At 34.5% G+C, this 26,308-nt stretch overlaps 1 protein-coding gene across 1 annotated transcript in view; it reads left to right on the top strand.

The window, feature by feature from the left end:
- Positions 1-4,462: 4,462 nt before the first annotated feature.
- LOC111052407 (protein MAK16 homolog) overlaps positions 4,463-26,308 on the top strand; it is a 33,642-nt gene continuing 11,796 nt past the window's right edge. The window contains exons 1-6 of the mRNA XM_039437419.1: positions 4,463-4,660; positions 12,897-12,943; positions 15,559-15,702; positions 19,614-19,796; positions 20,468-20,597; positions 21,769-21,927. Coding sequence (XP_039293353.1) covers positions 4,646-4,660; positions 12,897-12,943; positions 15,559-15,702; positions 19,614-19,796; positions 20,468-20,597; positions 21,769-21,927 — 678 coding nt within the window. The 5' untranslated portion in view covers positions 4,463-4,645. The remainder of the gene's footprint in view (positions 4,661-12,896; positions 12,944-15,558; positions 15,703-19,613; positions 19,797-20,467; positions 20,598-21,768; positions 21,928-26,308) is intronic.

Raw genomic sequence — 26,308 nt, 5'->3', positions numbered from 1 at the left:
CATCTGTGATGATTTCCACATCTAAGTCTTTCTTACACATACCCTGGAATATGTCTCCAGCCTGCCTCGCTGCAGAATCTGTGATCAGGAGAGCCGCCCTCTTGTTTTCATTATTTCACTGCTCCTCAATTTCCGCAATAGAAGGTTCAGGTTCATGTTTGTTGTTCTTGCTTTTATTTATCGGTACGCTAATTCTCCCTTTATGATCTTTGACAATTGTTCACTGTGATCTTGTGGGCAGTCCTCTTCACTCACTGTCAGGCCACATTCAGACTCCTTCATCAGCGCCTCAGTACGTTTGTGAACTATTTCTATTTTGACATGAGGGCTCCAGGAAAATTCCCTGTGTGAAATCATGGATCAAATTTACTAGCTTGTATATGACATCAGTCTTTCGTGCAAGTGCATCTTGGAGCCTATTATTTTCTGTTTTTGTTGCTAGTAACTCATTCTTTAGATGGAATATATCCTCCATCAATATTTTAATTATACTACTATCTATGTCTGTGCTTTGTCCTGTTGCTATCAGTTTGGTGATTGTCATTCCACCATCTGTCATTTCTAATGTCGCCTTAGAAGGGTCGTTTCTGTCTTCATTTATTATTGTATTTGTTTGATTTAAGCCACCTTGATTTTTTGGTGTTGTACATAATTCACATTGTCATGATTCAATATTATCCTTTGGTCTCTTCATCATTTCCTCATATTTTTATCTGTGATATTAACACATTCAATATGATATCACTTATCTTTATCACAATCACATGCAACTCCCTTTTGATCATCTAATACAGGTATTTCACAAATGGAACAATGAAATTTAATAGCATCAACTTCAGTACCAGTTTTTATATCATGTTTTTCTTTTGTGTTTTTCTTGTTCTTGTCTTGAGAGTTATTTTGTTTTACATGAGATGTCTGTGCATATGGGGACGTGTAGTTGTTTTTTTGTCCATTTGAATTTTTCCCGGGAGTAGTTTTATTTTTTGGGGGAGACATATTTTTCAATTTTGTTTGGATATCAAATCAAGAAGAAGCCTGAGTCAGTGAGATTTACGTTTCACAACAGTTATATACAGTTTTTAAAAAGTGTAGTATAGTTTAAAAATTTATCACAGATGATTTTGGTAATAAAGCTTAAAGTCGTACAATTAGTACTTTTCAATTTTGTTTAGACATCAAATCAAAAAAGAAGCCTGAGTCAGCGAGGTTTGCATTTCACCTCCCTTAGACCATAGTCAAAAACAGTTTTATAAAGTGTAGTATATAGTTTGAAAATTTATCACAGTGCTGTAGGTATCACATATGTTTTTGGTAATAAAGTTTCAAGTCATACAATTTTACCACAGCCTCTATTCTATATCACAGTAATACGACTGTAAAATATATTAATTTTCCAACACAGAAACACATGCACTAAAAATTTTTTTACGTCTGATCAGGTACTCACTCAATTTCGTATTGTGGTAGCATATAGAAATTATTTAAAGCAAAAAGTACTACAACTTAGTCAATGCTGTTTAAAATCAAGTTTAAAAGTTATTTTTCTATAAATGAGAGCATTAAAATTAATATCCAGATCAGGTAGTTGTATTGGTCTAGGCAAAATTTTCCTGTCTATGCAATCCTGTTTTGTCGTGATCAAGATATCTCTTGGTAGTTCTATTTAAAAATCATTCTGAAGAAGTGATAAATTTGAAAAAAGGCAGCCAGCAATCCAAATCACTAAGTTAATTTACCCAAGAACTCAAAAATTAATACCTAATAGTCCACTTATACATGTACAAGATTGGAAATTCTCGAATGGGGCATCATTTCGTCTGAACTACTGTACTAATTAACTTTTGCATTTAGATTCTTATACCAAGAATGGTTATAGGCTTTTTTAAATTCTTCAGAAGATTTTAGTATAGTAGGTGAAGTTTCAATAATACTCTTACAGAGTGCGGATTATCTGCTAGTATATATAAAGATTTATGTCATAAGTTTGCACCTTATCAATGTTTGTTTGATATATCTATTTATTATACAAAATAGATAGAGCTTTTTTTCTAAATCTCCCCTATGCTGATCATTCATGGACTATTTGGGAATATAAAGAAATATCAAAATATTCAATCTTGACCCCCTGGTTAGAGAACTCACTCATGAAATTAAATTGGACCTTTAAATTAAAATAAACCTTTAAATTTAAACAATTAATATTCTATTCATCTCTGAAATCTGCAACCTGTAATTATACATAGTTGGTGACAGTTTGAATATTTTTTTCCTTTTTAAGAATAAATGCACATTAAAAATGGAAACAGCTTAATATCCAATTACAAGAATAATTTGACAGTAAGTTCAATTGGTGATTCTATTTAAAATTAAAGAAAAAACTAATTTTCTGTTGCTTCGAAAATTTTGCCTGCCATCTTGGATCCAACTTCATTTTGGATTCACCTTCAAATGGGAAGGAGTTCATGTGATATTATTGATTGTGTTGTAAGAAAACATCATACCTACTCAGAACTTATTTATTGAGAAAAAAATAGCAGAATTCATTGATTACAGTGCCATACTAGAGACAAGTGATATGGTACAGATTTTCAAAAAGGGGTATTTTTGAAAACTCACTACTTTCACCCTATACAACTTGGAGTAATGATGGAGAATCATTAGCATATATATCATGTAAAAGTACATATAATTCTGAACAAGATTCACAAGTAATTTTGTGATTAGTATAGGGGGAAGAAGAGTACTAGCGAGAATAGAAAACCATGTCCCACAGCCAAAATACAAATTTTCCATTGTCATAACTTCCAAGGCCTTCCTAAACGATCAAATAAAAAATTGTGCATTTTTGTATTTGGGAGTATGAGTTGAAGTACAATCAAGAATAAATTTCTCATCAAATTATGATAGCCTACATTATTTTGAACCACCTTGACGAGCTGAGAGGAATGAGTTATGGTAGGAGAAGATACAATCTATGTGTCAAAAGTTATAAGTATTTGAAATTTTCATCCCCGAGGTGTCCTTATAAGCGTCTCCCCACTAGGAAAGCTGAAATTAAGTTCATCTATCAGATGATGATGATAGAACGTACCCTTTTTATAACAATGTGATCCAAAATATTGATTTGATCGGTTAGAATGGCCTCGAAAGTTATTACAATAGAAAATTTGTAGAATCGTGTGGGATCACTCAATCTATTGAAAATTTCATTGTCTTCTATTTGTACATAAGGCTTTTTGTAAAAAATTCCCAATATTTGTCAGTAGGGGTAAAGCCGCCCTCTGATGTGTCAGAAATATTCAGATTTGAATTCAGCGCCCTAAACTACATTTAAAACCGACAAGAAAAATTCCTTTCGGGCTGTTTCCTGAAAAACATTTATTTGACTGGACTATTATCAAAAAGAAGCTTGTATCAGAATATTTATAAAAGTTTTTCCAATTGCTGTATTAATCATCATTATAATATCACAAATATTGGATAAAGACAAATAAAGTCTCCGGTTTTTAAAATTGTTTACTTACATAATTTATGTACATTTATGTTATTATCAAGAGAAAAAATTTTTTTTCTTTTTTTGTCGAAAAATGTAAGTAAACAGTTTTAGAAAAAAGGGTACCTAGATATCTCAAGTGATTTCATTGTATGTTTTAAATTATGAGAATAAAAGTAGCAATGCTTCGATTTGAGTATGTTTTAGCGGTAAATTTAATTTCTACAAAGATGGCGCGGTCTTGGTGCTATAAAATGCATTGGTCAGATATGATGTTACCTTTCTGTCAGGCGAGTCTTGCTGAAAAACTGCACCTTTCAACTCCGCAAGAGTATAGTGAGGTCCACTTTATAATGGCAGTGTAGGAAGATAGGAGAAAAGGGTTGCCAGATCTCAGCCTTGCCACCCAAACAGCTGATACTAGTATATCTGATGAATTTAACTGTTCATCATTGTTGAAAATAGTTAATCATATTTTATTTGTCAAGAAAATATATTTTTTAAAGATAAAATAATAAATTTCCATGATTGAGATAAAATATTTTGTCAATTAGTTGAATTCCTACATTGTTAAAAAAGATGTGGCAACATCGCAAAGCGTGAAAGAGATAGCGTCATCTGCTTTGTTGAACGATAGACAAGGATAGCAACACCATTGCAAATCACTCCTGCCATTGTAACGTGGACCTCACTATAGTATCTGTTTGAGTAACACATTAAATTTGTTGGAGCAGTTTGTTACCTGCTACTTGGAAAAATAACTGTTACCTCGTTTTCGTGAACCAGTGAACGAATGAGCACTTGAGCTACAAACCACTCTCGGTCTTAGACAGCACCGTATCGTGCATGCGTTAGTAACGGTTTTTTCCCGTTCCATTCAGTCAGTTCTTTGAATGTAACGTTCTTTGTGATGTTGGTTCTACTTTGTGACTGCTCTAACAAAAAAGTTACAAGCGCTTGCGCATACTCTCCTCTATGCTAGAGGTGCATTCCTACAGCGAGACGCGCGTATTCTGTGACTCAACATAACCCTCTTTCTCAAACACACATGCAATTTATTAGTGTTATAGAATATCATAATTTTTTGGCTTCTTGCATTTTATTTGCATTTCAAAGGAAGTTTAAATAGTAGTTTCTTAGGTATTGAATATGCAGCATGACGATGTGAGTAAATGCACTTAATCTATAGTTTAGTAGCTGTTGGAAATGACTATTTTAGTGCATTAAGATTTTTTGAGTTTTAGAGTTAGAATTATTGGATAGAATGGGATTATGTACTTTTTTGTATTATATTGGTATTTGTTTTTGATTTCAATTTGTAGACATTGTATTAAGCTTTGTTGACAGTATTCTTTGCACTATCATTCAAAGTAGGTAAATATTGAAAACGATTCAGTCTAGCACATGGTGCCATTCGTATCTCATCTTTCAAAATAATTATCTACCATATTATGAATAGATTCTAGACCAATTTTAATTCAAAATATACATTAATAACCAGGTATAACACGTCTTGTGACGTAAACACTGCAATACACGTCATATTAGCCTACCCATCACGATAGTCATAAACACTCACTATATTATTGGCTAAAATTCAGGTCCAGTGCCATTATACCTGTCATCAAATTTTTGGTTGAGTTTGAATAAGTATGTTATTTTGACAACAAAAATTAAACGGCGGCCACTCATCATAAATTAAGAAAAAATAATTTAGTTTTACTAACCTCACTTTGTTTAAGACGTTTCACACACCTCTTTTTTCACACCTCTGGACATAGAATTACGCCGGTTAGGGATCAGCTCAAGTTATTTTTATTAGTGTTTCAAAGATAAAAGGGTAGTTAGGGTGTTAGGTTTTTGGTTTGGGATTGCAATATGATAAAAGGGGTTGGGGTCCAGGTTTAGGTATGTTTTAAAGGTAAAAGAATAGGTTAGGAAGTTGGATTCTTGCTTTTGAATGGCAATAATATGCTGGAAGGGGTAGGTATTAGATCAGTACAATCAGAGACAAGCAATATTGCTTATCCTTTATCTATTGTACAACTATAAGTACTGTATGGACCTACCAATAGTTGAAAAAACAACATGGCTAACATGGTAGACTAATATAATATATTACTCTGTATAGGCTAAATGCATGCAAAATATTATAATTCTTAATCCTTATTAGTTTTAAATAAATAAGATATCTCTACTTGTTTGATAACTGGTACTTGAGTAAAAGTAGTCACGCATGGCCGTTATAAAATAAAACAGCAAATTTTTTGTTGAATAAATAATTTCTCATTCAAATCTTCATTCGTAGGACCATTAGCCAGCCAGATGCGCTGGGTAGGTCATCACGTCAATATACATATTTCACATAAAAGTTTTTGACAACACTGTCACGCCAAAAAATAAAACATAATGGCATAGATGGCTAAACACGGTGATGGCCACTAAATATCAACTATAGACTCTTGAAAAAATTCACTCAAGGAGTAGTATGGTCTGGCACGCAGCCAGGACTTGAGTCTCCTCTTATACTCACTGTCACTCAAATGACGCACAGATGGAGGTAGCATGTTAAACATTTTAATAGCGATATTAGGATAACAGTTCTGAGCCTTACTTAGCCTACATCGAGGAACATTTCGAAGTCAGTAGGCACTCTGCAACCCCCTCAGATTCACTGTCAGATTGGTATTCCTAATACCAACCAGGGAAGCAAAGATAAACTGGCTAAGTGCTCCAGATGACCACGGGATGACAATATCCGAACTGCCTTCTTTTGCAGCAGAAGAATACTCTCACAGTGTGAAGAGTGTCCCCATAGCAGTATACCATAAATAATGTGGCTATGGAACAGTGAATAATAGGCCATAATCAAATGCTCCTCAATCAGCAACCTCAGTCTTCTCAACATGTAGACCACACGAGACAATCTTTTACATACAGCATCCACATGACCACTCCATGTTAACTTTGGATCGATGTTGAATCCCAGATGCGTCACTGGTTCATTCAGTGAATGATTGAAGTGGTTTCTCAAAGTGCACATGATATTCAAAGTGCACGTTGAGCAACAACTTGTTCTCCTGAAACCAGCGTTCTGCACCAGTAAAGGACTCCTCCAACTCAAGGGTGGAAGCTGCAGGCGAGGATCATCTCCCTACAAGGGTTGTGTCGTCCGCAAACAGCAACTCACTTCCGCCGACTCATAAATCATTCATATGCAGCATGAACAAGACCGGCCCCAGAACAGAGCCCTGCGGTACCCCATGCCGTCCATGCAGCTCACCAGATGATGCACCCCCAACATTCACTATCAGCCTTCTGTCAGAAAGATAGGACTTGAAAGTGTCAGCAACAATGTCCGTTATACCATACTGACTCATCTTCCCAAGGAGAAGCTCATGAGACACACAGTCCAAAGCACGTGACAGGTCACACAGTCTCACTGCCACAGAATCTCCATTCTCAAATGCATCAATGACTTCATTAATCAGGGCTAGCAGGGCGGTTTGTGTGGACTTGAATTTTCTAAAGCCATGTTGTCTATAAGACAGCAAACTATTCCTCTCAAGATGGTCCATTAGCTGATCCTTCATGCCATCTCTAAGATTCTTAATTTCATTAATTTAAGCCACAAAGAACAAGCACAACTGCTAGTAGGTAGAGCTCTCTGACCTGTCTTATATTCTAACTAAACAATACTTAAATATAAATTGATTGTAATCAAACATTATTCAATCAATAACTAGTTGTTCGGAGAACAGTAGAACTCGCTACACTCACTAACACCACTACTCACACACGCCCGGCTATTCACATACAAACACACTTAGAAATTGGCTTTAGAGTATGGTATTATTATGCAATAGGATCGGTGGAGGACGCTGAGAAATAGAAGCTCATTACACTTTTGAGCTAGGATGCACGTTTGAAGAGATAAAAACTCTTAAACTTGGATTGGGAGTTGTAAAAAACTTCGAATTCCAAAAATTTGAACATGTGATACATGAAATAATACCACTTTGAAGCGCTGAGAAGAATGAGCCCAATTTGAACCTGATCCGATAAAGTACTGAAAAGTTGGGTTGATTTTAAGGGTAAAATTTCCGAATAAAGGGCGGCCATCTTAAAACGGGGATGAATTTAAAAAATGAATATATACGTTTCTGAGCATGTTTAAAAGTACTTGTATACCAAATTTCTTGCGACTTTGTTCATGCGTGTCAGGTGATAGATGATTAAATACTTAATAGCCCAGTCAATGAAGGTCCAAAAAAGCAGTTTCGATCCGAAAATTAAATAAAAGCTGAATCTTTCACCATCGATAGAACCCTCCCAGAGGGTCATTCTCCCAAAAGTCCCAAGAAATCCCCTTGGAGCTTTCCGCCCCAGCCCCCTAAAACATGAAAAATGCAGGTAATCACGGGAAATCAATTATCTCTGTAACCATTGATCGGAAACAGTTCTATTATATGCCATTCGATTCGTTACATTATGGACTACAATATTAGTTATATTCATTTTTCCAATAAAATCAACAGTTTTCTTGATAAAATAATATATATTTATGTGAAAATTTAGGGGGTTGTGATTTGATTTTTTTGTTTTCTTCGATTAACTTCGAAACAAGTAGTTTTAAAGGAAAATGAGCCAAATAATTAATGTAGCCACTGTCATTGCAAATCCATTGATGTATATATTGTTATGTATTTGCGATTCGATTTGACGCTGTGGAAGGGAAAACAGTCGACGCGGAACGGCGCGGCTGACTCTCTTAGCCATAGTAAACAGCAAATTGGAAATTAATTATCTCTGTAACCATTAATCAGAAAAAATCTATCATATGTCATTCGATTCCTTACATTATGGACTAAAATATTAGTCATATTCATTTCCTCAATAAATCAAAGAGTTATTTTCCTTGATAAAATAATATATATGTAAAAATTTAGGGTTTTTTCGATTTGATTTTTGTTTTCTCCGATTAACTTCGAAGCAAATAATCTAAAGAAAATTAGACAAATAATTCATGTAGCCACATTCATTGCGAATCCATTGATGTATATTGTTATTTATTTGCGATTTGATTTGACGCTGTGGAAGGGGAAACAGTCGACGCGGTACGGCGTGGCTGACTCTCTTCACCATAGTAAACAGTAAAATACAGTAGTACTGCCTACTGCTTTCTAAGTTGCATCTTATTCACACTATGGCGCTCGAATCAATTTTGTCTATTGTTTTGACATGCGATGAAACTAATTTTTCACATTTTAATTCTCTAAATTCTCTAATATCATTTTGTTGTTATATATGTGCTAAATCATGCATTCTATGACAGACAAAGATATTGTTTGCAACCGATAAAATATTCATACTATTACATAATATGATACATATTTAAAATATGTGTGTATGATCATAATTCTATGCTAAAATTTATCATAAGTTATGAATGTCAAAAACTGAGATAAATCATAGATTACAATAGTGTTAACAGTGGCAATTTCCTGAAAAATCATAGCGTGCAGTGTTTGCTGTTTTCTACAGTTAATATTCTCCAAGCCAGGTTGATAATATACCTTCAGTTGAGCCAAATATATATGACGGCTGAGGCATAAAAAAATTTATACATTGCGCTTGTTGAGTTGAAACTTTCTATGATTCTCTCTGTAAAGTAGCTTATCTTCCGTTCTTACTAGTTGAATCTACATTATTTAGACAGTCCAATATGAAAATTCAGTAGATTCTAAAGATGAAAGCCATGCACACATACAAATTAAGGAAGAGTAAGCATGCTTAAAAGGTAGGAAAATCATGAAAGTGTTTCACATTTAACCACGCAGTACCCTACCGTATAAGATTAATTGAAAGATGATTCATCATCTTCTATTATTTTTGTTAACATATCGATTTTTCACCTCCACTCGCATCTTGTCATTCATTACACAAGGTTGGCAGAAGCTTTTCTTTATGTCGATTAATGTTGATTGAAATTGATTTTGATTAGGGCACTAAAAGAATAGATCATTTTCTAATTGAAGCATTCAAATTAAATCTATTGAACATGATTTCTTATGACTTAACATTCACAGATTTAGTTGGGTAAAGCTATTTGAAAAATGTACCTGATTATCAATTTCATGGTTTTTATACCATTCTAGTTCATTGTGATCATTGAAGGGTTGAAGTGATGAGTTAGTTCAAGTGAGTTCTAGTACACAAGTATATTGTGCTTATAATGGGCTCTTCTTCATTTTTTATCGATGTTTTGCTCCAGTAGAGAAAATTTAAAATGTTGGTTTTACATTTTATAAGCTTTATAAATAATATAAATTAACGGTAATATAAATTTGATAAGTCCAGTATTAAATTAATTGATGTGTATTTTCATTGTATCGCTTTGTATCAATGTTACTTGCAATGTTTGCAATTCATCACTATTCTCTCAAGAATTAGTTTTTTATGAATTTCATGATCTGAAAATTGAAATTCAAATTCTATTTGGATGACGTTCACATTCCACTGGTTTTTTTACAATAATTGTTACGTTGAAGAGTGAGGCAATTCAATCCATTTGGAAGTAAAAGGAAATCACAGTGTGATTTGAACAGTGGATAGTAACTTTGAAATTCAGTTGCTCAATTCATTTCGGCTTGATACTATCATTTGTAATATTATAGTTGATCAGAAATATGCATTGTATATATAATGTTTATATTTCAGTTTGACTAATCTTCTATCACAGTCTCGCTTTCATTCATAAACATGATAATCCTAAATACGTTGACTACCTTAAAGATGTAGCTTATCTTACGTCGAAAAATGTACAATACAAACAATTTTCATTAAATTACTATTATGATGATCATTGGAATTTCTGCCTGTGATTGAGAAAAAGTCATTTTATGAGCCTTGAAATTCGTACCTAGGAAAAGTTGAACTATTACTAGAAATTTTGTTATTTTTACTATTTATTATAGGTACTGTAAATTGATTTTTGTGATCATAGAGATCAACTACTTTATTCTGAATCAGGATAAGGATAAATAGAGAAATTTTGAGATGGGGATAACATCCATAGTTACATAGCATCAATTTGAAAGCTCTGATAATAATGATTTGAACGGAACTGCAATTCTGGCTTGGTATTGCCTCTTCATGTTCAGTGAGAATAGAAAGCTTCAGAGTAATTCGTTCTCACTATATGTGATAATATTGGTAATATTTGGTAACATTTGTTAATATTTGAACCGAATGTCCAACAAATTAATCTACTTTTAGCTTGAACATTTTCAACTTATCAGGAGTACTGTGTTGTCATATAGTATATCAGGTAGGCCCACCCTTTTATTATTTTTTTTTTTTTGTTCACGTGATCTGATGATATTCATTCCATTATCAAGTGTTGAAATTATAAAGAGTAATGAAATAAGATAAAACACAAGAAAAGCTGTGAAAAGAAATTCTGAATCTTCATTTTTCACAAAATAAGGATAAGATGAAGGAGTCGGACACATAATATATCAAGAAACTTCGTTGAAAAACATCAATATCTGAAACTAGAGTTATCAAATTGTGTTACCTCTGACTCGTATGGAGAAGGCACACTTCAAATTAATATAATAAACTCTGTGAGCAAACAACGAAATCCTGATTTTTATCATGAGCATGGTTAAATCAAGAAAATTTTAATATTTTTTAGAATATTGAAAAGTGAAAATCTATATACAGCGCATGTCAAAACAATAGACAAAATTAATTGTTTCGAACGCCATAGTGTAAATGATATGCAATGTAGACAGCAGTTTTATTCTGTTTACTATTGGGAAGGGAGTCAGCCGCGTCGGCTGTTTCCCCTTCCACAGCGTCAACTTGAATCGCAAATACATAACAATATACATCAATGGATTCGCAATGAATGTGGCTACAATAATTATTCGTCACATTGTTCTTTAAAATTACTTGCTTCGAAGTTAATCGGAATAAAACAAAAAAATCAAATCGAAAAACCCCTAAATTTTTACATTATATTATTTTATCAAGGAAACTGTTCGATTTATTGATGAAATGAATCCGACTAATATTGTAGTCCTTAATTTAACGAATCGAATGACATATGATAGATTTTTTTCCGATTAATATTTACAGAGATAATTGATTTCCAGTTTGCTGTTTACTATGGCTAAGAGAGTCAGCCGCGCCGTTCCGCGTGGACTGTTTCCCCTTCCACGGCGTCAAATCGAATCGCAAATACATAATAATATACATCAATGGATTTGCAATGAGAGTGGCTACATTAATTATTCGGCTCATTTTTCTTTAAAACTACTTGCTTAGAAGTTAAGCGAAGAAAACAAAAAAAAATCAAATCGCAAACCCCCCAAATTTTTACATGTATATTATTTTATCAAGAAAACTGTTAATTTTATTGAAAAAATGAATATGACTAATATTGTAGTCCATTATGTAACGAATCGAATGGCATATAATAGAACTGTGGCTAGGGGGGAAAGCTCCAAGGGGATTTCTTGGGACTTTTGGGAGAATGACCCTCTGGGAGGGTTCTATCGATGGTGAAAGATTCAGCTTTTATTTAATTTTCGGATCGAAAAAAACTTTATTGACTGGGCTATAAATTAAAATTAAAATCCACTGTTTTAACAGCTTCGTCATTAAATACAAAGAGGTCTTGTCGAGTGCAGGCTGGTGCAAGACAGCATTTTAGGAGGTGGTCATCTGTCTGGATATCGCCACAGTCGCAGTAGGGGTCTTTTGAACTGCGACTGTAACTGCGGTAAAAACAAACAGGCAAACGCCGATTGACTTGAAACATAGAATTCGCTTTGCTCATTCGATTAGTATTAAGGTCATACGTTTAGCCCATAGTGGGCTAGACTTCAGATGTAATATTCCACGCTAGCTAATCAGATCAACCCCCTTCCCCTCCACCACCGTATATTTTGATAAACAGCTAAGGTTAGTCAATGAAATCAAAGGCGAACGCACACGGCATGCAGACAGTCGTCGGAGAAAAATCAAAGGTCTTTTGGCAGACAGACGGACGTTTGTGTGCATTGTAACATTTGAACACGTGGGGAGGAATTTTTTCCATCTATTGCTCTGCTCTATGCGTTGGCCTTAAAGATGGTTGTCCTTTCCACCTCTTTGATAACCGTATTGATTGTTATATAAGCTCAGTTTTTCTATTTTTGTGTTGAACTCAGTTTTTTTGTTGATATTCTTTATTTATTTTTAATATTCGTAATTTTTTTGTACTCTTACTATGTATAATGAACTATTGTAATATGTTGTTATGGTAGCAATTTTTGGGAGAAATCCTGTATGCTTCCATGTTTTCATAAATAAATAAATATAAATCCTTGATTCTTATCTCTGATTTCAGGTTGTTTGGGGTATCATCAAGAAATCATTCTGCTCTTTCAAAATAAAGTAAGTAGCAAACCCAATTATAAAATAAAGTTATTAAAATTTATTTTTAATCAAAAAATTATCAACTTTAATTAATTAATTAATTTTAAGTATACATTTAACACTCGTGGAGGGAAAATCCAAACCTTATACAGAGAGAGGCTAGATTAGAGTTCTCAATTCATAAGCTATTCTCTATTCTTCATTCATTTATAAGTTACAATATATTCTGACTTGTACACTAATTTTCAATGAATAACAGTTCAGAATAACTAATTATTCCACGAATTTTTGATGATATTTTAAGTATGAAAAAATATTAATCAGAATGAATATTGAGAACATAGAACGGTGGTGTAGAAGAAGATATAAAAAGATAAAATCAATGATCAATCATTGGAGAAAGTTGTTAGCTAGGCCTTATCTTATGCGGAACCAATATAACTTGCAATTGATTGTAGTTGAACTGTACCACTCAACAGATTTGGTTTGAACCCTGCTTCCCTACATAATCAAGCCGAGTAGGCTACCACCTTAAGCAGGTCATTCACTATTAGATTTCTTGTACAGCAATGTTAGACCGGTAGTGAGACCACTAGATCTTTCACCATTCACGCTCCGCCTGATTGTCTACAAGTTAATCCAACATCTTCACTCACATTCCATACTAGGATCTGACTATGCGGCTGACCTTGGGATGTCGGACGTGGACCTCGAGTTCATCCAACTCGTCCGGGTAGACATCCAACTTTCGATCTAACATCAACAACCCCATTCACGGTCCGACGTTGAATCCAACATTAAATGTTTGACCTCAAACCGGACAAGAAACCGGATAGTGAATGGTCCACTTTACAGGAGTTTCTAAATGTTGGGTCTTGGGTATACCTTATACCTTCCCTTTTATTCATTACTCACACTCACCTTGAGGGTTGAGTGTAAGAGAGGGCCGGCTGCGCCCTAACTCCGTCCTCCTAGGTAAAAATAAAGGCAGCTATTCTATTCTATTGGATCGATGTCACAAATAAAAACAAAAAACTAAAACACAATTTGATCAAGATTGCAGCGATCAAATTAGTTGTCTTTTAAGGCCTTGCTGTTCAAGTTGATGGCAATTTAGCCAGAAAGCATATGAGACAGGTCATTATTAAAAAATTCCTAGACATCATAATAAGACCTGGTCACAACTCTCTCGAACACGCTGAAGTCCAACTGCTTCACACTTGCAAGCAGCCTGTTGAAGTAGCGTAGTGCTGAACTCCTATAGCTTACTTTGAGATCTCTAAAGGCGTACTTTGGGGACGTGAAACAGCTCTCAATGCCTAGTGTCGTGGTGATGTACATCAGTATAAAATTTTGTTGATTCTTCTTAACGTACATAAGGTAGAGAAGAAGGTCTAACAACAATGGGCTTGTAATGTGCCAGATGTTTGCTTAATAATCCTGGCAGCCCATTTTTGCAGCTTCAGTATGTCTACAACCTTGGCCGAATGACCCACATGAGTAGACAATAAGAGATAAATATTGTAGTAGAAAAGTGCATGTTACACCATGACCAGATCAGTGATATGCCTCAGTCACATGTCCCCTCATGTTGAGCAAAATAAAACAGATTATAGACAGCCTGTTGGATGTGGCTAGGCCATCTGAGTTTTGTATCCAGGACAGCCCAGCAGGGGTGTGCGCACACAGAGAGCGGTCAGCAGTCACAGCTGTCTTAGGATCATATAAATAAGCATAAAATAAGCATATAAATAAATATAAAATATACCTATATCCTCCTAAGACCACTGGAACACGGAAAGGCTGACCACTCTCTGTGTACAGACACCCTTAGTGTCATCCATTAGAATTGATTCTAATTGTTGAATAGAATTAATTTTATTTTTGGTGCTTTTGAGGTATCTAAACGCATTACCTCTATCACATAAAATAACAAATGAAACATTTCGAATAGAAATAATCGTACACAGTCAATCACAATAATATTTCAATCTAATCAACAAGTATATCAATTGTGGTAAATAACTCACTGCTAAGGTCAGTTACCAGTCGTAGGGTGGAAATATTTCACAGAATATTTCCTCTGGCCAACAGCCAGTATGCCAGAATGTTAATAAAATGTCATTTATTGGACAAATTTTATGTTTTATGTGTGTTTATCAAATAGTTCTGAAGGTTTAAGAACAAAAAGTTTTTTTGGAAGTGAATTTTCTATGAAGAAATTTCAAAGGCAAGATTACTAATGTATTCCAACCCTAAAATGAAAGTGCATTTTGAACTCTCAATTTGAAGCTCAGTTTTTGCAAGCCGGACTCAGCAATGTCTCCGGGCTACATAGGCCAAAGAAGTTATTGACTCTTTGAATGTTTTTAATTTTTGTATTGGCCTATGAGTGCATTATGCATATACTGTACGCGAGGAAAAGGGAATCATCTATTTGTACTTAAATAAATGATAAATAAATAACAATGAATTTGAATAATTAGCATCAATACGACCAAGGCAATACTTATAACGTATTCGTAGAAGGTTTCTCTTTATTTCTTTGTTAAAATTTTATATTAATGTTGTATTTTTTGGTTCAGGTTTCATTTTACAAATACAGTAATATGATATTTTTGTGGGTTTTTTAGTACAAAAGGCCAGCAGTTCTGTCGTCATGAATACAACATAACTGGACTATGCTCGCGTATGTCCTGTCCTCTGGCCAACAGCCAGTATGCCACTGTACGCGAGGAAAAGGGCATCATCTACTTGTACATGAAAACTGCTGAAAGGTGAATATTCATGTCAATTTGAAATGTATTCATTAAAACTTATTGGATCGAAAGCCGAATATCTATGATAAGAAAACGTATGTAACTGATTGTACGATTTCAGTCCTCACATTTGATGTGTTTCTACTCACATATAATACACCCACATAATTCTGGTAAACCTCCAAGTAATTTACTTACTTGAAATTATATTCAACTAAATTACGTATTATTTTCTCCTCTTCAGAAGTTTAGGAGTTTAGATGCAGTTCCAGGACGATTAAACAGGGTGTCCATTGAGTGAGAAAACGGGCAATTATACGGGAATTTCATTTGTGCGGGAAATATACGGGAATTTTGTCGAGATGTGTGATTTTTTTACACTTTTTTTCAAGGACAGAATCGAAATCTAGCCGTTGAATACGTGGAGTATGAAATCTAGCTGTTGAATGCGTGGAGTAGTGATGGACGATACAGGTTGGTACCTGTATCGATACGGAGTTGTATTGATACGGTACACTACACCGTGTCGATACATCTACATGTCGAGTATTGAAAGTACATGTATCGTTCGTTTAAAATGATATTAGAAGAGGAAAACAGGAGAATACAATTCCCTCCTGAGGAGGTATATTTACTTTAAAAGAGTTTTAGTCCCATGATCAACAGAGTTATTATCAAGTGTTTCGTTATGGAAAACAACACCGAAATATTCTTATAATATAAGAATATATTTTATGATGCTTCTTAATGATGGAGTCATATTAGTCCAGTGACGAGGTATTGAAAATGGAAGAACCGTTTGGGAATTTATTAATCCCGTTAGAGCTGAATTTCTTCTGGAGTATTGGACAGCTCAAATACAAAACATTGATCTTCCATCCTTGAAGCTTTTTACGGAGTGCCCCAAAAACCTAGGATTTTCTGTTCATTTCCCAGTTTTCTGCGACTTTCGCCACATCGAGTCATTAAACATAAAACAATCACTCTCGCCCTTTTTCAGATAATAACATTTCAAATGAAATGAAACAATTTGCAGCTCTCTATCTTCATTGAATACGGTACTGAGTTTTTTTTTCAAATTATCGGAAAAATTAAAATTTTTATGAATTTTCGTTTTTAATTTATTATATTTTCCTATTTTGACTAAATGCATAATTAAAAATCCCTCTCAGCGTAATTTTATGCTCTACAACCTGAAACCAGGTAGACCCAACTATCTCAAATGGCTTTCCAGGTACTGGAATAGCAAATTCCCTTGCAATTGACCGTTAGGTTTATATGAAACCACTTGTTGGCTGTTGGTGGTGCTATTAGTAAAATGTGCATCAAGCTCGGGAAAATTGAACAAAGTATAGATTAACTGAACAATTAAGATTACAGGACATTGAAGGACCATCATGAAGGTCTTGAAACGAGCTATAACTTTTATTTGAAACATTTTTTTGAAAAACGTGAGGGCAAATTTTTATTTGGTGAAATATGAAATTATATGAGGCGGAAATTTATAATTTTCTGACTTTGTTTAGGAATAACTTCTTAATCAATTGATATAAGATGAAATTTTATAGAACATTGATAATTGTTGATCTATTCCTTGAATCGATGAAATCGAATTGGGTTCGATATCTTGATTTGGAGTCCAGATATAATCTTTTCACGAAACCATTTCAGTTTCGAACTTGGAGGGGGAGGGGAACAAGCGGGGGGATTATTTTGTAATTCCAGTCTATGTACTATGTACTATATTAACACCCTACAAAAATTCAGCTTTCCCATTAGTTGCGTAAAACTATGTTTTTCTTCATCATATTGACTGGGCTAATAAGATGAGTAATATTGGAAATAGTTTTGGGTTTATCCTATTGATTCTCTCCCAGTCATTTATTTGATGTTGTGATTGTATAAATGAAATAGATGAAATTTATAATATTTTTCGATAATAATCAATTTATTTTTTCAAAGTAATCATACAGATAGAGTTGAGCCTACAAACATAGTAAAAAATATACTCTATAAATGAAAGTTAAAAACAATATTACCCAATTTCAATAATAGAGGTTATAATACAATATTTCCAATGAGAATGAAATAGGATTCGATCACTCTCAACCAAGATCACATATAATTTGTCTTATTTCTAATGCTTTCACCACACAAATTACCACTATTTATTTCCTCCTCTGTCAGATTCGACAGCAATACAATTAACCTGTCCTCATTATTTACTATATTACGACAATATACATCTAAAAATTAAGTTCTACAACTACTATACATGGGGCAGCGCAACAAATATAGTAAATAATGAGGACAGGTTAATTGTATTGCTGTCGAATCTGACAGAGGAGAAAATAAATAGTAGTAATTTGTGTGGTGAAAGCATTAGAAATAAGACAAATTATATGTGATCTTGGATTCGGAGTTAATCCAGAATACTCAATTCTTAAACAGGTCTATTCCTTTGTCTGATGTTAGTCACAGGTGGATTAGAATTCTAGTCTTAGCAAATGGTATATTCATCCTAAGCTGCTCTCATAGATTTAGAAGATGATTTATTTTTCTATAAAGGGTACAGGTTACTGATTCTAAGGCTAATCTTTGATCTTCAGCAAATAGAACTCCTGTATACTCCTCTAAAATATCTGTCATAGTGTCTTCAAGTTCCCTATCAAGAGAAAACTCATTTGCTATTTCCAACTGATACCCGGACGAAGCTATATGCCTTTTTATTTGAACGAACCAGTTATCTGATGAATTGACTGCCTCCGTCGTGTCATTTGCTGTCAAACTTGCTAGTGTCTTTGAACAAATAAAAGGGTACCTATTGTTAGGCATAGACAGCTCTCTTCTATAAAGTATATCATAGTTTAGTTTAATAATTCTATTTGTCTCTGAACGTACTCCCAACTTGGCGTTCATTGACTCAAAAAGAATAGCTTTTTTAAGAATAATTGTAATTGGGCCCTCTCTAATAATTGAAGATTGTGGAATCCCATACCTCCGAGCCGTACATCAAAACGAGTAAAACAAAAGAATTAGCTCTTCTGAGAATATTCATTACCAATTCTCTAATTGATTTGCTCTTCAACTTCAGTGACTTGCTATTCTGTCGAAACTTGTCATCTTCACTGTTAACAACTCCCAAGTAATTTTAGCCTACTGCTTGACTATTCCTATTTCACTTGTGATTACAATAATTTATTTGATGTTGTGATTGTGTAAATAAAATAAATAATATTTTTTTGATTATGCAAGATTATTATTAAATCATTATTTCTTGTGAAAATTCTATATGCAATCAATGTTGTGGAGAATTTTCTATAAACGATTATATTCTTATAATTTACTATTAATTACTAATGTTTTTGTCCGATAGCTCGATTTGACAAAAAATTGCAGATAACTGAAAAAGTAATCATGGTTTCTGGGGGCACTCTGTAGAAAGCTCCAGGGCTAGAAGGTCAACATTTTGTATTCAAGTTGTCGAATACTCCAAAATCATTGCACGAAAAAAGCGTGATCGGAGCAAATCAAGTACCTGGTGGCTAGACATTATATTCAGTGGACGGACGCACTTCTGCGTACCCCCATTACTAGCCCCCCCCCCACCAGGACACCATTATGCCTACCGGAACCTAGATTTTTGCAAAAGCACTGAACCCATATTAATCATGAGATACAACCGGTGGAAAAAACTGGAAAAACCCCGGGAAAAACTAGAAATGTATGGGAATTTTCCGAGCATCTTGTACTTTGGACACCCTGATAGTACTTTGCTAGTATTTGATTATAAAGTTTGCATTATCTAATTTAGTATTTTACTGCAATTTTATGTTGAAAATTTCTATGTGACTGTTCTAAATTTTCAATTTAAAACCCGGGTATTTCAATGAATACAATTTTACCTTCCATTATTTATTCAATTTCAGATCAGCGTTTCCGACAAAAACATGGGAAAAAGTGAAATTATCACGTAACTTTGAGAAAGCCATTCACCAGATCAACGAAAACCTCCTCTACTGGTCCAGTTTCATGCGATCAAAATGTAAACAGCGGTTTGTGAAGATAACACAGTACCTGATTCGAATGAGGAAGTTGAGACTCAGAAGGCAGTAAGTGAACCTCATTTGATTGTTATTGAATGTATTAAATGATTTGGGTTGAATTGATCTTCTAACCAGATTTCAAAAAATGTCACGTTAGATAATCCTTCAATTAAGATGGCCATAAATCAAATTTGCCGTCCAGGGTAGTCGAGACAACTAAGGCGCCTTATATTGGATGGCAGCGTGTAGTGCCGTGTAGAGGCTTTGATAAAGATCACTTATATCTGAGTTTTAAGGAGAACCTTTCTTCAAGTTTCGATTGTAATCAAGTGTACTTCATTTCTTGTATATTTGGTGTGCTCTTTTAGCATTTCTCAATGCATAAAGGCGATTCCTACTATTCTGTGTGGTGATGAATATATGATATGAATGTGGAATGTGGTATATAAATAAGTGGTTCATGCTAATCTCTTGTCTCTCAAGTTATATGTATAATCAAGTTGTATGTAATAATATACAATATTTTTTCACAACCAATAACTAATAGAACTGCTCCCGCAAAAACTGAATATCATATGCTGCTCTTGATCTTTATTTTCAGTCCATTAATGATTTTAATCTGTATGATTCAATTGAAATTGAATTGAACTGGAGCTGCTCTCCTTGATTAGTGTGTGAGTAGTGAATGAATAATAATGGTAGAATGAATGATTATAGTGATTTCTATATATTTTCAGGAAAAAACTGGTGCCGCTACAAAGAAAGATAGAGAGAAGAACGAGACGAAGAGAGGAGAAGGCACTCATTGCTGCGCAACTTGATACGGCAATTGAAAAGCAACTTGTGCAACGACTCAAAAGTGGAGTTGTCAGTTCATTGTTCTCAAATCTCAATTATTTTATTTTTATTATTTAATCATTTATACATTGGCTACAATATCATTCTCAACTATGAATGATTGGGAAAGAAACAACAGGCTTAAAGCCCGAAACTTTTCCTTTCCCAAATTTGGTTAGAAATTGTCCTAAAATAGTTTATGTTTATCACTTCATAAGTTTTGTCCAATTTCGTATTCAAAATATATATAAACATGACTCCATTTCAAAAAAGTAATCTCATTCTATTAATAGTCTACAAAAAGCATTGATTTCATGTTTTTTTTCGACTATTTGTTTATTCATCAGCAGGTATCCTTTTGGATGTTTTGCCTCGCCGTATTACTCAGTGTCATTTCCTATTCACACTCAAGTTTATAGGTTTTGTACTGGCTTGTTAAGTTTGATCACAAAAATTTACACTTTCACTTCCACTTCCTGATTTTTCATTATATAAAGTTAAAAATTTATAAAACTTATTTCTAAACACAAATTTACATTTAAAAAGCAAACAAGTATAATATTTTGATTATAATTTTCAAGCTAATCATTTTACATGACAAAATTTTCCACTACAACCTAAAATTAACTGATTAATTGAATTTCAAATTGACTTTTCATGAGAAATGTATACTAATTCTACAAATTCTAACTCTTTAATTTGATTTTTTCACTAATGGTGATCCTCATATTAGCCTGCACACAGGGACAATAGTAGCGTCCATTAGCTACTGCGGGAACACTGAATTGGAAATGCCTTGAATGTTTGAGTTTTGTACATTTCCAATTCCGCGTTCCCGGCTATTAGCCGCTTCCATGTCCCTTTGTGCAACGTGCTTAAGGTTTGTGGGTCGTAGTTGGATGAAAGGTGATCGAAGGTTTGAATTATTCATCTTTCATATCCCACTATTCATGAACCATCATCATGGACAATTTTTGTTCTAAACAACGAATGAATAGTCTGTGACATGATAATAAGCAGTAACCTAGCATTATAATAAGCACTGTATAACATAATAATATGGAGTATGTTGTCATTAAAATGAGCTCATTGATGTCTCCTTTTCAGGAACAAATTCATTTAAGTTTTATTTCATCCAAAAACAGTTTTATTCTACTCAAATCTTTTAAATTTAATAAATTTGAATTTTTTACTTTTTCAGTACGGAGATATCTACAATTTCCCTCAAACTGCTTTCATCAATGCATTGGAAAAAGAACAAATAGAGGAAAGTGATGCTGAGTTAGACGAAGAAGACGAGGAAGAGGCAGAAGATGGTGAAGTGAATAAGGAAGTGGAAGAAGAACTAGAAAGAGAAATGGTAACGATTACACTTTTCATTTATTGATAAGCTTAGTTCTACTATTAGTTATTATACAGAGTGGCCCATAAGTAAGTTGACGCTAGCAATTTTTAAGGTCAGCTGTTGCTACAAACCAAACCACAGCTGTTTAGGTTTCTTTACCACAGTTTGGTTTGAGGTTATGATGATAATTTCCGGTTATGATCCTGTTCCGTGATAATCTTTCCATCTGATGAAAATATTTCTCAACTATTTTTGAATTAATTTCTTTTCAATCAAGAATATGATATTTTCTTCAGCATTATTTAGTTCATTTAATCATTTTTTATTTTATTTTCAAACACCTATTAAATTTGTTTTTCAAATCTGTGAATATTGATACTGATGGGCACGCATTATAAAACAAATATTGAAACCCAACCTTATCTATATAAAAAGAAATCGAGCCTATTATTTTGCCATTCAATAACTTTTTCATTTGTGCACCGAATTTGATTATTTTTTTTAGTTGTGTTCATTATGTTCAGGACCAGGTTTATGGCCTAACAAATTTATAATACGATTCCAGGACTCTTTCCTACGGTCCTTTAAAGTTCACATGTAATCCTTATGGGAGAATTTTTGTGAGCTGGCCAGATACAGAAATAAAAATCTGGTGTGGCGCACTCACACAACTTTCCTTGCCGTTATGAAAATTGATCAACTGACGCTAATGTTCCCGCGCAACTCAAGACTACTATTTAAAGATCTAAGCCAGCTGGTGACAGGACAATAACGCTGCAGACACACGAAGTCTGCTATCTCTTCATAGTGAATGATTTAATAGAATCAACAGTTGCCAACAGTTTGCAATTTAATAATCTTATTTTCTCGAACGTCGAGCTTATTTTCAATTTTAGGTGAAAATGTTACTAAACATTAATTGTAGAGATTTTCATGTTCAATCTTTTCCATTTGAAATTTTTTGTTTAAAGTGTATCTGAAGCCTGATAATTGGTAATCTAAAATCAAACTTTGCATAGATGGGGCGCAGCTCCTGAAATTTTTACAGATATGGGGACTTGTGGTAGTTGATAGAGCTTATCAATGAATATTTTAGGTATGAATTTGATCAAAATCGTTGGAGCCGTTTTTGAGAAAATCGCGAAAACCCCTGTTTTTGACAACATTTTCGCCATTTTAGCCGCCATCTTGAATTGCATTTCATCGAAATTGTTCGTGTAGGATCCTGATAGTGTAAGGACCTTAAGTTCCAAATTTCAAGTTATTCCGTTAATTGGGAGATGAGATATCGTGTACACAGACGCACATACACTCACACACACACGCACACACACACACACAGACCAATACCCAAAAACCACTTTTTTGGACTCAGGGGACCTTGAAACGCATAGAAATTTAGAAATTGGGGTACCTTAATTTTTTTTCGGAAAGCAATACTTTCCCTACCTATGGTAATAGGGCTCTGTAAGATCTGTGAGCTGACCATTCACAGAATTAAAAATCACCTGTTATAATCATTACGTCATTCAACAGCCGTCGGTAGATCTGTTTTTACTTTCCTTGCCCTATTACCATAGGTAAGGAAAGTATTGCTTTCCGAAAAAATTAAGGTACCCCAATTTCTAAATTTCTATACGTTTCAAGGTCCCCTGAGTCCAAAAAAGTGGTTTTTGGGTATTGGTCTGTATGTGTGTGTGTGTGTGTGTGTGTGTATGAGTGTATGTGCGTCTGTGTACACGATATCTCATCTCCCAATTAACGGAATGACTTGAAATTTGGAACTTAAGGTCCTTTCACTATAAGGATCCGACACGAACAATTTCGATCAAATGCAATTCAAGATGGCGGCTAAAATGGCGAAAATGTTGTCAAAAACAGGGTTTTTCGTGATTTTCTCGGAAACGGCTCCAACGATTTTGATCAAATTCATACCTAAAATAGTCATCGATAAGCTCTATCAACTGCCACAAGTCCCATATCTGTAAAAATTTCAGGAGCTCCGCCTCATCAATGCAGATAGATTCCCAATTATCAGGCTTCAGATACAATTGAAACAATAAAATCAAGTCGAGTAGATTGAGCATGAAAATCTCTACAATTAATGTTCAGTAACATTTTCACCTAAAATTGAAAATAAGCTTTAAATTCGAGAAAATGTGATTATTCAATTGCAAATTATTGTTGATTCTATTAAATCATTCACTATGAAAAGATAGCAGACCTCATGTGTGTCTCCAGCGTTATTGCCCTGTCCCCAGCTTGCTCAAATCTTTGAATTGTAGTAGATTTGAGATGCGCGGGAACTTGCGAAATTCGAGAAAATAAGATTATTCAATTTGCAAACTGTTGGCAAGTATTGATTCTATTAAATCATTCACTATGAAAAGATAGCAGACCTCATGTGTGTCTCCAGCGTTATTGCCCTGTCACCAGCTGGCTCAAATCTTTGAATTGTAGTAGATTTGAGATGCGCGGGAACTTGCGAAATTCGAGAAAATAAGATTACACACACACACACACACACACACACACACACACACACACACACACACACACACACACACACACACACACACACACACACACACACACACACACACACACACACACACACACACACACACACACACACACACACACACACACACACACACACACACACACACACACACACACACACACACACACACACACACACACACACACACACACACACACACACACACACACACACACACACACACACACACACACACACACACACACACACACACACACACACACACACACACACACACACACACACACACACACACACACACACACACACACACACACACACACACACACACACACACACACACACACACACACACACACACACACACACACACACACACACACACACACACACACACACACACACACACACACACACACACACACACACACACACACACACACACACACACACACACACACACACACACACACACACAGACCAATACCCAAAAACCACTTTTTGGACTCAGGGGACCTTGAAACGTATAGAAATTTAGAAATTGGGGTACCTTAATTTTTTTTCGGAAAGCAATACTTTCCCTACCTATGGTAATAGGGCTCTGTAAGATCTGTGAGCTGACCATTCACAGAATTAAAAATCACCTGTTATAATCATTACGTCATTCAACAGCCGTCGGTAGATCTGTTTTTACTTTCCTTGCCCTATTACCATAGGTAAGGAAAGTATTGCTTTCCGAAAAAATTAAGGTACCCCAATTTCTAAATTTCTATACGTTTCAAGGTCCCCTGAGTCCAAAAAAGTGGTTTTTGGGTATTGGTCTGTATGTGTGTGTGTGTGTATGAGTGTATGTGCGTCTGTGTACACGATATCTCATCTCCCAATTAACGGAATGACTTGAAATTTGGAACTTAAGGTCCTTTCACTATAAGGATCCGACACGAACAATTTCGATCAAATGCAATTCAAGATGGCGGCTAAAATGGCGAAAATGTTGTCAAAAACAGGGTTTTTCGTGATTTTCTCGGAAACGGCTCCAACGATTTTGATCAAATTCATACCTAAAATAGTCATCGATAAGCTCTATCAACTGCCACAAGTCCCATATCTGTAAAAATTTCAGGAGCTCCGCCTCATCAATGCAGATAGATTCCCAATTATCAGGCTTCAGATACAATTGAAACAAAAAAATCAAGTGGAGTAGATTGAGCATGAAAATCTCTACAATTAATGTTCAGTAACATTTTCACCTAAAATTGAAAATAAGCTTTAAATTCGAGAAAATGTGATTATTCAATTGCAAATTATTGTTGATTCTATTAAATCATTCACTATGAAAAGATAGCAGACCTCATGTGTGTCTCCAGCGTTATTGCCCTGTCACCAGCTGGCTCAAATCTTTGAATTGTAGTAGATTTGAGATGCGCGGGAACACTAGCGTCAGGTGATCAATTTTCATAACGGCAAGGAAAGTTGTGTGAGTGCGCCACACCAGATTTTTTTTCTTTCTACGGATTCACAAAATTTTAATAATAATAATAATACCGCGGTATGAACGACGTCCATACTTGGGTCGTAGAACTCGAAATGCTGTAAATTTAGAATATGCACAGGAAAATCAGCAGCAAGGAGATATACCATTCAATTTTCCAGCAAGCTGTATTCAACTATATCTCAAAATACAAACTGCTGCACAACTAAAGCTGTGTTTTCGTAACGGGCAGAAGCAGAATCGATTGCAGCGCACCCAAGCGGGCAGAAACAGTAACATTCAAAGAACTAGTTCTTTGACATGAATTTTGCTCTATGTGTTATGGGTAATGAACTTTTTGGGTTGTCCAAAAGGTAATATTCTAAAATGATTATTGGATA

The sequence above is a fragment of the Nilaparvata lugens genome, chromosome 1 (genome assembly GCF_014356525.2).
Source record: "Nilaparvata lugens isolate BPH chromosome 1, ASM1435652v1, whole genome shotgun sequence".
NCBI classification, from domain to species: domain Eukaryota; kingdom Metazoa; phylum Arthropoda; class Insecta; order Hemiptera; family Delphacidae; genus Nilaparvata; species Nilaparvata lugens.
This window is presented reverse-complemented; position numbering and strand designations above follow the sequence as displayed.